Below are 15,692 nucleotides of genomic sequence, written 5' to 3' on the forward strand. Positions count from 1 at the left end.
CACAATTATGCACCTCAAGCAACCCATATGTCCTTTCTGAAAACTGGCTCCATACTGGTCAATTAGTTACTGTTTCCATGTTCTTTGATTGAATACAGACACTTGGGGAGAGACACTCTTTTTCTGATTCCAGAGAATTGTACCTGTTTGATCTCCCCCCTCCCAACTTGGAAAGTCCCTAATTGTTCTTCAAATTAGAAATCAGATTACCTAATTTTGTATCCTGGTTAATTTTTTTTAAATTATTTGGTTTGGGGGCAGCTAGGTGGCACAGTAGATAGAGCACTGGACCTGGAGTCAGGAGTACCTGAGTTCAAATCCAGCCTCAGACACTTGACACTTACTAGCTGTGTGACCCTGGGCAAGTCACTTGACCCCAATTGCCTCAACAAAAAAAAATAATTGGTTTTATTAATGAGCTGTTTTTAATACATAAAAATCTGTCTCACTTTGTATTCAGGGTCTTTGGACTGACTGAGGAATCCATTCACCCACTTATGCCTATGCTAATAAATTGCAAATCTTGGATTGTTTCCTCAGTTATTCAATAACATTTAGCAGGAAGACATTTAGATGTTCCATAGTGGAAGGGACTGCTTTGGGGAGTCTTAACTATTCCCTACCCCCTCCCACTCAAGGTTTTCAACAAAGACCTGTTTGGATTTGATATGTTGTAGAGGGATTCTTTTTTCAGAATTAGTTTGAAATATATGGTCTTTGAGGTCTCTTCAAACTGTGTGATGATCTAATAATGCTATGCCTCAGTTTCCTCTTGTGCCAAATGTGGACAATAATACTTTCCCTTTTCCTCTCAAGATTGTTGCAAAGAAAACATTTTTCAAAGCATAAAGTACTACATATATGTGAGTTGTTATTTAGATAATTGTGAGGATGTTTGTAAATTTCCAGATCTAGAAGACTTTTCTTACTGTTTCTTATCTCTCTCTCTCTCTCTCTCTCTCTTTCTGTATGTGTGTGTCTTTGTCTCTCCTCCCACCACAACCTTTCCCTATTACTTTTGTATCTCAGCTTTATCTGCACAATGTCAAAATATCTGGATGGGGGGCGGCTAGGTGGTACAGTGGATGAAGCACCGGCCCTGGATTCAGGAGGACCTGAGTTCAAATCCAGCCTCAGACATTTGACACTTACCAGCTGTGTGACCCTGGGCAAGTCACTTAACCCCCATTGCCCCGCAAAAAAAAAAAAAAAATATCTGGATGAAAGTTAAAAAAAAGCAGTAGTGTTACCAGCTAAAATAATCTAGATATTTGCACACATCTGGCAGATTGAATGAAATGTTCACATTTCATCCAAATACTTGGCATTGCATAGAAGGAGACTTCATTTTCACAATCATATTGGAATTATTGATTGGTCTTCCAAGACACAAAAGATTTTGTGGGATTTTTGCCATTTTGTAGCTGGCTGAGAATATTACCAGGAAAAGTATGTGGGGATTGCTAAGGGGACAACTTGAATGTGTGCTCTCATGCTAACAAACATAAGTATTACATGAAGAATGTTCCTTCATAGTTATGCCTTCTCACTCCCCATTTTTAGTGCCTTCCTGAAAAGGATGACACTGTAGTAGTGTAAGGAATTCATTTTTAAAAAGACGTTTTATGCATGGAACACTTTGCACCCAGTAGGTGCTCGATAAATTCTTGTTGGATGAATGAATCCTACTGTGCGGTACTGAGAGTGTACAAGGTCACAGAAACCTATATGCAACTCTCATTAATATACCTGGGTTTGAGTAAGGACTTTAAAATATTGTCCAGATTCTTAAAAGTGACTGAATATAGAGAGTCTCCCAAAATGTTAGTGCCATTTTGAACTACTAAAGCTGATAAAGTTAAGTTTAAAACTGCACTAAGACTTTTGGGATGCAGTACAGAGATAATAGGATTACATATTAAGTATTTTGTGAGCATACTGGCATTCTTCAGGAAAATAGTTACCAAGACAGATAGTTTTCAAATGAACTGGCAGTACTAATATTTCTTATTGTAATTCCTTTCTATTTGTGTTTAAATATAATTTTTAACCCCAGTTATTTATAAATCTCCTTCCTTTGGAAATCTTGGCTCTCAGGAAGAATAGTTCTTTTTGGCCTCTTTGTTTATGAGTATAATTCAAGGGAATACTTATTATGCCACGTTAATTGTGCCCAGGATTAAGTAAACTTTTCAACATAATTATTAATAACAATTAGTATTAGTAACAATTTACTAAAAAATAGCTGTAACTATTTGTTTGATGCAATGAAAGACAAGTATATTTATTAAAAATAATTTCTAGACTGTTAGTCCTATTTACCCCTTTCAAATTTTCAGGAGCTAGTCACCAGTAGATGCTTTTAAATAAGCACATGCCTGCTTGATATTCAATTCAATTAGTTCAATTCAATTCAGTTCAAATAAAATTCACCAAACATTTGTGGTCACCAGTACTATACTGATAAGGCTTTTGTCCTCTAGTTTCTTAGGATCCTGTCAGTGTTTTGTCCAGGTTTATATAGGTCCCTTATTGCCTGGCCTCTCTTCTGAGGTTCACCTTTGAATCTGTTTCCCTGCCGTACTACAGGAGATAAAAATCAAATTAATGTACCTGTAGGGAACAGTGTAACTAGTGCTCAAGCAGCTCTTGGCCCTTTGGGAAGCCAGGAAAAGAAAGGGCTCCCAAGGGGGGCATGTTAAGTGTATTTCTGGGATTTAGAGAGTGGGTCTCAGCAATGCTTTGTTTTGGGGATTAGAATATCCATTTTTTTGTTGTTCAGTTGTTTCAGTCGTATCTGACTCTTTGTGACCCCATTTGGGATTTTCTTGGCAAAGATACTGGAGTGGTTTGCCCTTCCTTCAGCTCATATTACAGATGAGGAACTGAGGCAAACAGGGTTAAGTGACTTGCCTAGGGTCACACAGCTAATGTGTCTGAGGCCATATTTGAGCTCAGGAAAATGAATCTTTCTGACTTCATGCCCAGCACTCTAATCACTATGGCATGTAGCTGCCCAAGAAGCCTAAAGATAATGAGTAAAATGACAATTAGGGATTACAGTCAGATTTCCATGATTGTTATTATCCTTCCCCATTGTAACTTTATTGGGATAATCTGTTTAACTATACTTTTACAATCCTGTAGTTTTCTAGTTTATTTTTCCCCACAAAATTTTTTTGCAGTAGAAATAGTATTACTGAAATATATAAAAATATATTCATTGAGATCCTGTGTATATTAGTCAGTTCCCCCCAAAAGTTGTTGTTACTGTTTTTAACTCAGGTCTTCAGGTTGCCCAGAATATTAGTAAACTGTTGTTTCCTTTCCCCCACCTTTAATGAAAAAAAAAATTAGACTTTCTGCTGTTGGCTTTCAGAAGTAGTGAGGGAACACAAACGGGCACCCACATAAAAAACTTGGTATCTATGTTTCCACATCATGAAACATGCCAGCAAGCACACCATGGCACAGAGCAAGTTGAGAACAATCTGGATGAGTAGGAAGAGTTTAAAAGTGCTGGTGATGCTGGTACAGTCACTGACATCATGATAAACAAAGACCCTGCTGAGTGGATCCGACGTTGGCATCTTGCAATGGCAGGAATCAAGGGTGTTTTTGCAGATCAACTGTGTGAGCTGGGAGTACTGATGGGCAGCAAAAGCCACTGCCAGCACGCAGACGATCAGGCTTAGGGCACTCAGCAGAAAGTAGAACAGCTGCAAGAAAGAAAGGGGAAAGAAGTCCAGTTATAGAACACGTCATCCTATATACAAAGCACAAACCCCGTTGTACCCTCCCAGAAGTTTTTTGAGAGTAGGAACTCAGCTTTGTCATCTGTAAAATGAGAGAGATGAACTTATTGGATATTCTGTTTGTTGTTCTAACATTTTCGTTTGTGTCCAATTCTTTTTAACCCCATTTGAGAGGGGGTTCTTGGCAAAGATACTAAAGTGGCTTGCCATTTAATTCTCCAGCTCATCTTACAGATGAGGAAACTGAGGCAAACAGGGTGAAGTGACTTGCCCAGTGTCACACAGCTAGTAAATGTCTGAGGTCAGATCTGGACTCAGAAAAAATGAGTCTTATTGACTCCAGGTCCAGTGCTCAGTTCACTGTGCCACCTAGCTGCCTGACTATTCTATAGTCCTATTCTACCTCTAAATCTATAATCCTATGACTCCTTGGTATCTCTGAAGTCATGGTATTCATTACATAACAGTGCTTCAAAAAAAGTTAAGCACACATCTAATAGAATTACATAGGGAAAGTCCTTTGCAAACCTTAAAGAGCTATATAAATGCTAATTATTGGGGCAGCTAGGTGGCACAGTGGATAAGGCACCAGCCTTGGATTCAGGAGGACCTGAGTTCAAACCCAGCCTCAGACACTTACTAGCTATGTGACTCTGGGCAAGTCACTTAACCCCCATTGCCCTGCAAAAAAATAATAATAATAAATAAATGCTAATTATCATTTTGTCTGTGACCTGGAACACATCTGTATTTGCTTGACAGAGGCTGGTGTGTTTCATGAACAGTGTTAATCTATAACAGGGCTGTTCACATATGAATGTTGCAGTTGTCATGTTGGGCAAATATTAAACAAGCTGGCCACCCTGAAAAGCAGATATTGTTTCTCTCAGGGGTAAAAGCAGCCTTTCAATCTCAAGAACCCCAGATATTAAGACTGAAACAAGACTAGGAAATACAGTAGTGGTTTTTGCAGGTCTAATAGAGTTTCAGCCAAAAGTAATAGTAATTAGGCCACTAGCTCTACATCAATGAAACTGGACTTGGTTTAGTATATGGTTCTAGCAGACATGCTTAATTTATGTCTGCCCCAGCACCTCTGGTGCTTTATCCCAATAGAATTCCCAATTCTGGGAGTAGAAAAGATTAAGGAGCAAACCTTCTACAACCACTAAAAATTGAAAACCATGAGCCTAGAGAGAAGAATGCTGGAACTGAAATTGGAAAAAACCAAAACAAAACAAAATTTGACTCCACTCCTAGTGTGGGCACTGGACAATTATGGAAATCTAAGGGGAAGCAGCAGCAATGGTGAGGCATAAAGAAATCCCATGCTTGCTAATTAGGCAAACTATGTGATCTTGGGCAAATCACATACACTCTTGAAGCCTCATTTTCCTCTTCTATAAAAAGGGGAGGGAGTGTTGAACTATCTGATCTCTGGTGGCTAGTTCACTTACTAGACCCTATTATCTGAACCATTCATTCACTTAGCCTGGGCCTAGCTTGGGGTGTGGGAGGGGCTCCACATCATATAAAAAATTTTTATCAAAACCTTCACCAACTAGGAGGCAACAACAATAAACAACATTTTTTTGTTGTTTTGTGGGCTAGACTAATTGACTATAATGCTTTATTCACTTGTTCCACATCCTTAATAGCCAAATAATTGATGCATCTGGGAAAAACTGAAACTGAAGTACAAGTGCAGTTGGGATGGGGCATAACCCCCAGTTCCTCTTTAGTTTGGCCTAGTGGGTTTTTATTTACATCTGTATTATCTCCTCCACTGGTTAGTATCCTCCATTAGCTAATCAGGTTGCAGACCTGAGTATATGGGTTTTAGGGAATAGGGATGGGGGAGGGACTGATATTTTCAGATTTCAGTTTGGTGGTCTTAGTGGAGCTGAAAAACACAGGAGTTGGTGTATTCATCTGAGGCCACAAAATTACCATCTCTATCATTTTAAATTTTCAAAACATTTTGAAGTTGTCATCTGCATACAGCCCAAGTTACCTCTTCTATAAAACAGCCTTGTAAACATTCTTTATGTTTCTTCAAGGTGAAAAAAAGATTATTTATACCATGCAGTTCATATCTATCTATCTCTATCTCTCTATCCATCTTTATCTATCTTTCTATCCATCTCTATCCATCTATCCATCTATATCTATCCATCTCTATCCATCTACCCATCTCTATCTATCTATCCATCTCTATCTATCTATCTATCTATCTATCTATCTATCTATCTATCTATCTATCTCAGGTTGAAAACATTAGGTGGCTCCAGTGCCATGAATTCTTGACACCAAGAATACCAATAATTATGCTGTTTACATGTGGCTATGAATATTGTCCATATGCTTCTCTCTAAAGCCAAGAGTGTTGATAGAAGTAGTAGCAATTAAGACTCAGAACAGATAAAAAGCTTCTCATATTTGTCCTCATATGCTTCCTGATGGGTTAAAAGGAATCATAGATAGAACTGGAGCTATATGGGGACACTGACCACCTTGGGCTGCCATCCACACAGTGGCTTATAGTCACTTCCCAATGGAGTTAGATAGAAGGTGTCTTCTATGTGTCCTGGATGCCCTTTCCTATTCGTGATTCCCAGAATCAGGGGTGTGAGATCAACAAGGAAGATCATTAACTCATGGCCCATTAGCTAGAAATTTACACTGTTATAGTGCAGTGGAAATATCACTAGATTTAGATTCAGAGACTCTGGATTCAAATGTCATACAGTCACTGTGCCTGTGACCTTGAGCAAGTTCCTTTATTTTTCTATGCCCCAGCTTCCTCATCTCCAAAATGATGAAAGGGTTGGAAAAGATAATCTCTAAATCTCTTTCAAGTCTAAATCCATGATCCTTGATCTATGAGCCTTCTAGATTCTTTCCATCTTTTTGTGCCCAACAAAGCATACATTTCTCCTGAAGATAATATGTCTCTTGGAGACTCTTCCAAGTCTAGTTGTTCCTTCTTTCACGTTCATTAACATGAAAGGTTGAGAAGAAGGGCTCACATACTCCTTGATCCCCCTTTCACTTTCAGACCCTGCCTCATCCATTAGCATCTGGTAATTACTTCTCTTTCTTTAAAGGTCATTCCATAATCCAGTATATCCTTGTTGTCTGGATCACTCTTCTAACTCCCAATTAGTTCTATAAGTGGCTTATAGTCTTCTTCTGACTACAACTACCATTCCCTTCAAACACCCTGGCCTTTCAATTCCTCAGCCTTCTCAGTACCCTTGACCTCTATTTCCAATCTACCTCAATCACATACACGAGAGTGACATCTTAGACAATACAACCTGAATTTGCCCCAGATACCATAATTCCTATTTATGTCTCTGGCCATAACTGCCTCTTCCCATCCATTTTATTCTTCAACACTTGATTGCTGCTTAAATAGCAAAATTATGCTTTTCTCCCACTCCCCTGCCTTAGGCATGAGATCTCTTAAAATATACATCTGGACCATACCCTGCAGCAATTTATAATGATAATTATCCCTTGTGCTCAATCTGCAAATAATTCAAAGAGTTTTTACACATATTATTTTCTTATAATTATCCCAATATACATCTGCAGTAGGAAGGAAACAGGCATGGTCTCCTTCTTTTTAATGAAGACATTTGAACTCAAAGAGGTTAAGATTAAGATCACACAGTGTGAAGAAATAGCATCTGTTTTTCAACATTATTGCTCTACTCTCTCACCCACATTGTCTTTGTTTTGTCCAAGTGTTTATGATACATGAAGTAACCATACATATTTCATTTACACAAGTGATGTGAAATAATGTAGTTACATAAAATCACTGATTGCTTAATTTGTAGTAAATATCCTCAATATGCAATGTGCTATAAACTCCTTAAAAACTAATTTATTTATGTCCATGCATGTCACATATATTGAATCTGATTCTTAATCATAAAAGTTTGCAAGCATGTGGGAGCCACAGAATCAAGTTTTTAAAATAAAAATGTTTAGTTAATCAAAATAAGCCTGTGGCTTGTATTCATTGGTGTTAGAACATTTATCTTTTGGCTCTTTAAGTTATCTGACAGCAACAAGCTTCTGGGTTAGAATCTGCAATTTTAAATCAAGCCACTTGTTTTACCTACGCATCATGAGTAAACTATCAATAAAAGTGCTTGCAATGACCTTGGAAAGCCAGGCAAATATATCTTGATAAAATCCAAACTCAGGACATATTTGTCTTGCAACTGTTAAGAAACATCAATCTTTCAATTCACATGTCAGCTAAGGGGGGTGCGGAGGAGATATGGAGGGAAGAAGAGCAAGGCCTATTGGAGAATTAGAGAATAGTGGCTGCTCCTTCCCTTCCTGCTACTATAAAGGAATTTTAGAATGTACATGTCTGTTTAGAAGCCACAGCTCCCTCTGAATTTAATTAGACCCTGACTGCAGCTTTACAATGAGGGTAACTTCAGGATAAGGGTGGTACTATTGAAATTTAATTACCTTCCCCTCTGGCTGGAATAGTAAAGGGACTTCCTCTAAAGCATAACTGAGGATTCAGCCTCAGCCAGTGCAGAGCTACCAAAATATCTCCCAAATGTGGGCACAAGGTAATTTGCTCATAAATACCCTCCTGAGGAATTTGCTGGGAATGTGTCTGCAAGCCACATGAAAATGGATGCATTTCTCAGAACCAAGGGGGAGTCCAGAGAGAATAAGGCTTGGAAGTTCAAGGCAGACCTGACATCAGCAGGCAAATCCCATGACATCCCCAGAGACAGCTTGACAAAGGGCAAGTGTGGTGGTGGTGTGGAAAGGTTGACAAGGAGTCAAAATGTTTCCCCTGGAAAAGACTTTTTTCCCCCAAATTTGAAAGAATGGAGGCCCAAGGGCAATCACCAAAAAAAAAAAAATGAAGAGAGTGGAGTAGGGAAAGGAAAAATGATAAATTCCAATTGAATGCCACAAGCCATCCCCAACCCCAAAGAATGACTATTTGGAATGGAAGGGAAGAAAAATATTCCAACTATTCAAGGCCAGTCTGCTCTGCTTGTGACATTACAGATATCAGATATCTTGGGAAGAAAGATGCCCTTTGTTACCTACAGCCTCTATACCGCAGGAGTACAGGCACAAAAGAACCCATCTGGGATTTGCTGAATTTCTTCAAACTCTGGGGTTTCCTCTATTTTATTTTCAATCTAAAGCTAATACAGTGTGCATTTTAGACAACAGGCAAGGAGTGTCACTAAAAGGCACATTGAGGAATGGAGAAATGCAACCTCAGTATTTGTCAAAGCCTGTCACAAATGAAAAATGTTAGCTAATGAGTTCTTCCTAGTGTGGAATTCTCCACCTGGTCGACACTGGAGGACTTTCCCTGCCCTGCCTCCTCTCCTCTCACTTCTTACTTTTAAATACTGTAAAAATGTAAGGATGGATTTTCGAGGCTCTGCTAGTGTTTCTACCCTTACCTGGGGTCATGGTGAGAACACTTAAAGTCCATTGCAAACCCAGCCTATCATGTGCACTTAGTGAAGTGGGCACCTGCAATTTGACAGGTTCACCTATTGAGTTGGCCTGCTGGACCCAGGCACAAAGCTTTTTTTGAAACTGATTTCAGCCTATTTCAATAAGCTACTCTGGCGTGGTGGTTCTCAAACTTTTCCATAGTAGTAGAATCTGTCAGTTTAAAGCAAAATTTTGGCATAAACTTTGTAGGTAAAATCCTCTGAGATGATTAGTTTTCATGCCTATTAAAAAACAACACAAGGCTCATTTAAACAACAACAATGGGGTGCTTTAGAGTTCCTTGAAGACTATTTTGAGAAACACTGCTCTAGTACATCTTGACTAGGGATCCATGAAAACTTTTATCAAGAAGCAATTAAGGATCAGGAGCAGTCAAATGACACAGTGGCTAGAGTGCCAGGCCAGGAGTTAGGAAGACTCCTCTTTCTGTGTTCAAATCCAGGCTCAGGGGGCAGCTAGGTGGAGCAGTGGATAAAGCACCAGCCCTGGATTCAGGAAGACCTGAGTTCAAATCCGGCCTCAGACATGACACTTACTAGCTGCGTGGCCCTGGGCAAGTCACTTAACCCCAATTGCCTTACCAAAAACAAAACAAAACAAAACAAAACAAATCCAGGCTCAGACTCTTACTAGTTGTGTGACCCTGGGCAAGTCACTTAACTTTGTTTGCCTCCTTTTCCTTGTTTGTAAAATGGCAAAACACTCCACTATCTCTGCCAAGAAAACCCCAAATGAAGTCATGGGGAGTTGGACATAACTAAAAAACAACTAAACAAAAAAACAAAACAAAAAAATAAGGACCAAAGTCTGCTGCTACAGCGTGGTCTGTAAAGAAAAGACCACTGGAATGAGAATCAAAAGACTTGGGTTTGAAACCCAATATGTGATCTTGGGCAAGTTTTTTAACCCTGATGTGCCTCCATTTCTGCATCTTTAAAAGGAAGGAGTTCAACTAGATGATATCTAAGGTCCTTTCTAGCTAAAAGCTACTATAACATCTCTGTGAAGGGTTCCTACTCTTGAGAGGTAGACCATGGCATAAACAATAGGTTCTTAATGTTTTTAATGTCATAGACCTCTTTGACTATCTGGTAAAGTATATGGACTCTCTTAGCATAACATTTTTAAATAATTGAGGAAACACTAAATTTAAGGTAGAGGTTAACGAAAATAAAGATGTGATTTTTTTTCCTATCCAAGTTCAAAGACTCCTTGCCTTCTATTTCCACCCTAAGTTAAAGACCTTTAGTATAGAGGGAAAGTAAAATTTACAAATCTAGCTATGACAGTCCATCGTCTTTCATCTTACATGATCAATTGTAATGTCTTTAAATATATGTTAGTGCATTTTGTTTTCTCCAATTTTGACATTTTCAAATTAGGCAGTTATGATATTCTCTTGATTTAAAAATACACAGTATATCTGTTTTTATTAGAGCCAAAGAATGAGCAATGTGAGAGGAGAGAAAGCAACAGTACAAAAAACTTGTTGTTCTCTGTGGCTAAAGGAGTGAGGGAAACGTAGAAATTTGGTTTTTCCTTACTTTGAATGCTCTGTAGCTGTCCCCTTAAGCCTTTTAAAAGGGTGTGCAATGTTTTGTTAAGTACTATGCAATGGAAAGGCCATGGACTTGATTCTGCTCCAATCAAATACACTGTCTATAGCAAAGGAAAACAATACTCAGCTGATGAAAACACATCTGGCTGCCAAATCTTGCATGTTCCTTTCTGCATCCCCATTTGGAATAAGCTACTGTAGATGTCTGTAATATGCTTTTTTATCTCTGTGAGCCTTCTCATAAGAGGAGATTTGTGTAATTTTCCATTAAAAAATATGGAAATGTTTATATATGGAAATACATATAGCATATTTATAATATTTATTTTGTATCTATTTATGCATATGTATACATTTGTGTGTGTGTATGTACACATGTTGTCCATAGACATACATATATGAATATATACACATATACCTATACACACATATATGGAAATAAGAAACTCAACAAAGGTTTTTGATCAGCCTAGTGCTGTTGAACCAATGTTAAAAAGCCTCTGAATTTCCAGGGTCATGTCTTTTCTTATTGGTATCTTTTGTTTTAACATATATCACCTTCATTTATGACTATATCTTTCCTCATATCCAGTGAGCTATCCCTTTTCACAAAGAACTTAAGAAAGGCAGTTCCACCAATAGATAACATATTAACCATATCTGACAATATGTGCAATATTCCACACCCATAGTACACTTCTGGGAAGAAAAGAGAAAGGCACAGAAGCAAGCTCCTTTTTTAGTGAGACTGTTTTGTATCAACCTAATTGCTGAAAATGATTAATAATTTTTAATCAAGTCTGACTTTTTTTTTTCAGTTTTTGTCATGGGTATGTTGATTAATTGATCAATTGAGTTGCTAACCTTAACCTATTGGAGACTGAACCTAAATGTAACTGTGTTCCCTCAAAGCATTTCTTTAACTGACTTGCTTCTGGAAAATGCAATTCATGGCAGGTCTTTGGTTGCATAGGAAGCCACTTGTGTTTCCTTCTGAGCAATGTTATGGGGAAAAAATAACTGTAACTTACTTTCATAGCAAACTGGATGCATGTCCGTTCATCAACTTGATATGAGACACAGAGCATAAACAAACCAAAATAGGACACCACACAAACCTGCAATGAAGTACATAGAAAAGGAACATTGTCAAGATAAGTCATGTATCCCAGTGACATACGTCTGGAAGTTTTTTACTAGCAACATCTTTATAACTCAACTATTTGCCTCATTTAGTGATCCATACTTATGCTTTTCCCATCAGCTTGACTTGGGAAAACTGGTTTAGAAACAATCCCCTCAAAGTGGGAGGAGATTTTACTGGATTTGGAACCAGGAACCTCTGGGTTCAAATCCTGTTTCAGATATAAGATGTGTTGACATTTGGAAAATCCCTTAACATTTCTATGCCTCAGTTTCCTCATTTATAAAATGAGGGGGTTAGACTCATTGATCTTTGAGGTTCCTTTCAGCTCTATATCCATGGTCCTATGAGATGTAAACATTTAGCAATTCTTTTCACTGCACTTTGGAGACCTTTGAATTTACAAAGAAAGTATATTCATCCATATGCAATTTTGGGAACCTTAAGAATTATTTCTGTCTTAATGATTGAATCCATGACTTGAACCCAGGAATTTTTGTCTCTAAAGCCAACTCTCTGTTTTGTACACCATGCTTCACTTCCTTCTATTCTGCCCAAAAGCATTTACAAAAGCTAGTTTTATAATAGGAAAAAATAAACAACAGAACTTCATTCTGTGACAAATGTAGTATTGGAAGAAAGGTTTTGGATAAGTTGCCTACAATTATCTAGCAAGCCATTCAGAATCTCAGTTAATAATACCCAGAATTTCTCATCCCTGGAGCTATTTTCAAACGTGAATCATAATTCCTATTAGGTTAACAGTTCCATTTTTTAAAAAGCTGCCTAAAGTACAAACAAATGTGACATTTTTAAGGGAATGCAAATTTCCTTTTATTTCCTTTATTTGTAGGCTGTTCTAACCTTTTAAATTAATGCACATGATCAAGTCCAAAAAATGTGAGTTGGGATACCTACTAACTCATGAATTCAAATGCCAAATGTTCTCTGTAGCCCAAGATGTTTCCAGGGTTTTTGCATCATGAGTGTTGGCTGCATGATTTAATAGCAATAGATAAAATTGCCTGTGAAGGGGTCTACCATTAAAACATGTGGAAGTGGAATGGGTCAGAGAGCTCTACAAAGGAAACAAAGCCATGTGATCTTAGACAGACATCAATCCCCCAGGAGACTGAAAGATATACAATGATACCTAAGTTATTTATGTTGATGATGAACTAAGGTGTGACTGCCATTTACAAGTCATTCATGGACTTTTAGTGACTATTTTTAGGGCTAAATCTGATGAGGTCTAAGGGATTTACAGACACCATAACACTGAAAGATAGGTACCTATTTGAATTTGTTTCAGTGCTCCCTGAGAGAGCATCTAAAGGATAATGAAAGACTCCTCAGTCATGTCATGTACGATTGGTTGAAAGAACTGGGAATCCTTATATTGATGGGACAAGGTAGCCATCTTCAAATAATTGATGGGTTGTTAAGTTTAAGCCCTATTTGACTTGTTCTCCTTGGCTCTGGAGGTGTAACTAGGAATAGTGAAATAGACATTGGTCAGAAGGAAAAGCATATGAATTGTTAGAGCTCTACTGAAGTGGGATCTACTTTGCTAGAGTTCTTCAATGAAAAGCTGGTTGACCACTTTTAACCTTCATTATGTTGTAGATAGTCTTTTTCAGGAATGGATAAAACTTAATGTCTTCTAAGGCCCCTTCCAGTTGTAACATTCTATAATTTTGTGTCATTGGGCTCTTAAGGCACTTATTAAGAATGGCTATAGGGTCAGCTAGGTGGCACAGTGGATAGAGGACTGGCCCTGGATTCAGGAGGACCTGAGTTCAAATTCGGCCTCAGACACTTAACAATTACTAGCTGTGTGACACTGGGCACGTCACTTAACCCCAGTTGCCTCACAAAAAAAAAAGAAAGAAAGGAAGGAAGGAAGGAAGGAAGGAAGGAAGGAAGGAAGGAAGGAAGGAAGGAAGGAAGGAAGGAAGGAAGGAAGGAAGGAAGAAAAAAAGAATGGCTATGTTCCTAATGAAAATTCAGGTGTTAATGCCTTGGCCATGCAGTCATGCTCTTTCCCATAAAATAACTTTCTGCAGCCCAGAATTTTGAATGCTGATGCTGCCCCCCAAATTAGAAACTTGATTTTGCCTTTGCCAGTCTACATTTTAATAATCAGCATCATTGGCAACACCTTATTAATCTGATTTTTGTACCTCCATTTGATCAAACATTTATTATACTTCTGTAGCTTTGTTTACAACTGATTTTCTTATCACTCAAAAGAAACTTTAAGTGAACACATCTCTGCCTTCTACAATATTCCAAAGAAACTTCATTTGGAACTTCTATAGTAGGTCAAATTTTATTCCAGAAATGATGGTTGTATAATACATCTTATACCGATTACCATCTAAACTCAGTGTTTAAGTCACGAATCACATAGAGTGGAAATTACCCCCTGAAAAATCTCTTCAATCACCCATGAACTATCTTTCAACAGTTGTAAAGAGGTTAGGGACTCCTTAAAGGAAATATCTGTTTCAGAGAGCAAACAGATCTGCAAAAAATTTAATGTAAATTTTATTTTCATATTTCATGTAAGCTATTGATCAATAGAGAGGAAACTAGGACTTCTACTCAAAAAGAAGAAAACAAAAATAGGTAAAGACTTAGGTGGCAGGAAAACTGATGATGAAGGGAAAAATATACTTGAAAGGACTTTACACCTAAGTATGATGATATTAGAGAGTGATCACAGGCCCTCATAACCTATGCTTCACCTGCTTTCCTGCTTTGTGAATCAAGAGAAGACACAAAGAAGTCAAAGAGAACACACCAGAGGCTAACTAGCTAATCATCAATGCTGGGAAGACCAAGTTAGACCAATCAAAAGCTGCACCACTTAAGGCCAATCAGTGAGTCTAAAGAGAATGAATAGATTGAAGATGTGTTGAAGAGGAGATTCTAGAATCACACTATATTTGGGGAGTCTGAAGAATAATAAGGTTGCCTCTCCCATCTCACACTCATTCTGTAGCATATACATTTGAGGGAAAAGGCAAAGTTTACTTTCTGTGTGTATGTGCCTGCATGTCTCTGTCTCTGTCTCTCTGTCTCTGTCTCTCTGTCTCTCTCTGTCTCTCTCTCTCTCTTTGTCTGTCCTTCCCTCTCTTTCTTAATTGAATTCACATAAATCAAAAATATACAAATATATCGCTATCATTTTGTACATGTTGACTCATGCAAAAATTATGAAATTTTATCGCTTTTCCTGCCACCTACTATATTCATTTCAGAATGAAGATAGTTTATCACCAGATAAATTCATCACCAGGGAACTCAGCATCATGGAGTCGGCTTCAGGTTTGTTACTCACACCTCATCAATATCACCAGTTGTTTCTGCCTCTCTGATTAGAGGACTGGAGGGTGATGTCAAAAAAAAAACTTCTCCCTTAAACTCCCTTTAAAGAGGGCTCAAAACTCTAGGCATCTCTTCATTTGCCACTTGCTGATCTACTTAGTTTCAACTCTATCATCTTCATTTTGCCCCTATGCTGGGTGATCTCTGGCACTCCCCCCATTTTTGGGGGGTTTCTGATTGTGTCTTCTTCCATTAAATTGTAAGTTTCTTGAAGACAGGGACTGTATTTTTTCTCTTATTTGTAACCCCAGGCACTTAACAGAGTGCTCACTACATACTGGGTACTTAATAAACATTCATTATATAATATTATTCA

At 38.0% G+C, this 15,692-nt stretch overlaps 1 protein-coding gene across 2 annotated transcripts in view; it reads right to left on the minus strand.

Annotated features, from left to right (window-relative positions):
• Positions 1-347: 347 nt before the first annotated feature.
• SSPN (sarcospan) overlaps positions 348-15,692 on the minus strand; it is a 184,463-nt gene continuing 169,118 nt past the window's right edge. For both annotated transcript variants that reach the window (XM_043966442.1, XM_043966443.1), the window contains 2 exons: positions 11,871-11,957; positions 348-3,719 (listed from right to left, as the gene is read on the minus strand). In XM_043966442.1, the coding sequence (XP_043822377.1) occupies positions 3,354-3,719; positions 11,871-11,957 (453 nt within the window). In that variant the 3' untranslated portion in view covers positions 348-3,353. The remainder of the gene's footprint in view (positions 3,720-11,870; positions 11,958-15,692) is intronic.

Source organism: Dromiciops gliroides, chromosome 5, assembly GCF_019393635.1.
Source record: "Dromiciops gliroides isolate mDroGli1 chromosome 5, mDroGli1.pri, whole genome shotgun sequence".
Lineage (NCBI taxonomy): Eukaryota > Metazoa > Chordata > Mammalia > Microbiotheria > Microbiotheriidae > Dromiciops > Dromiciops gliroides.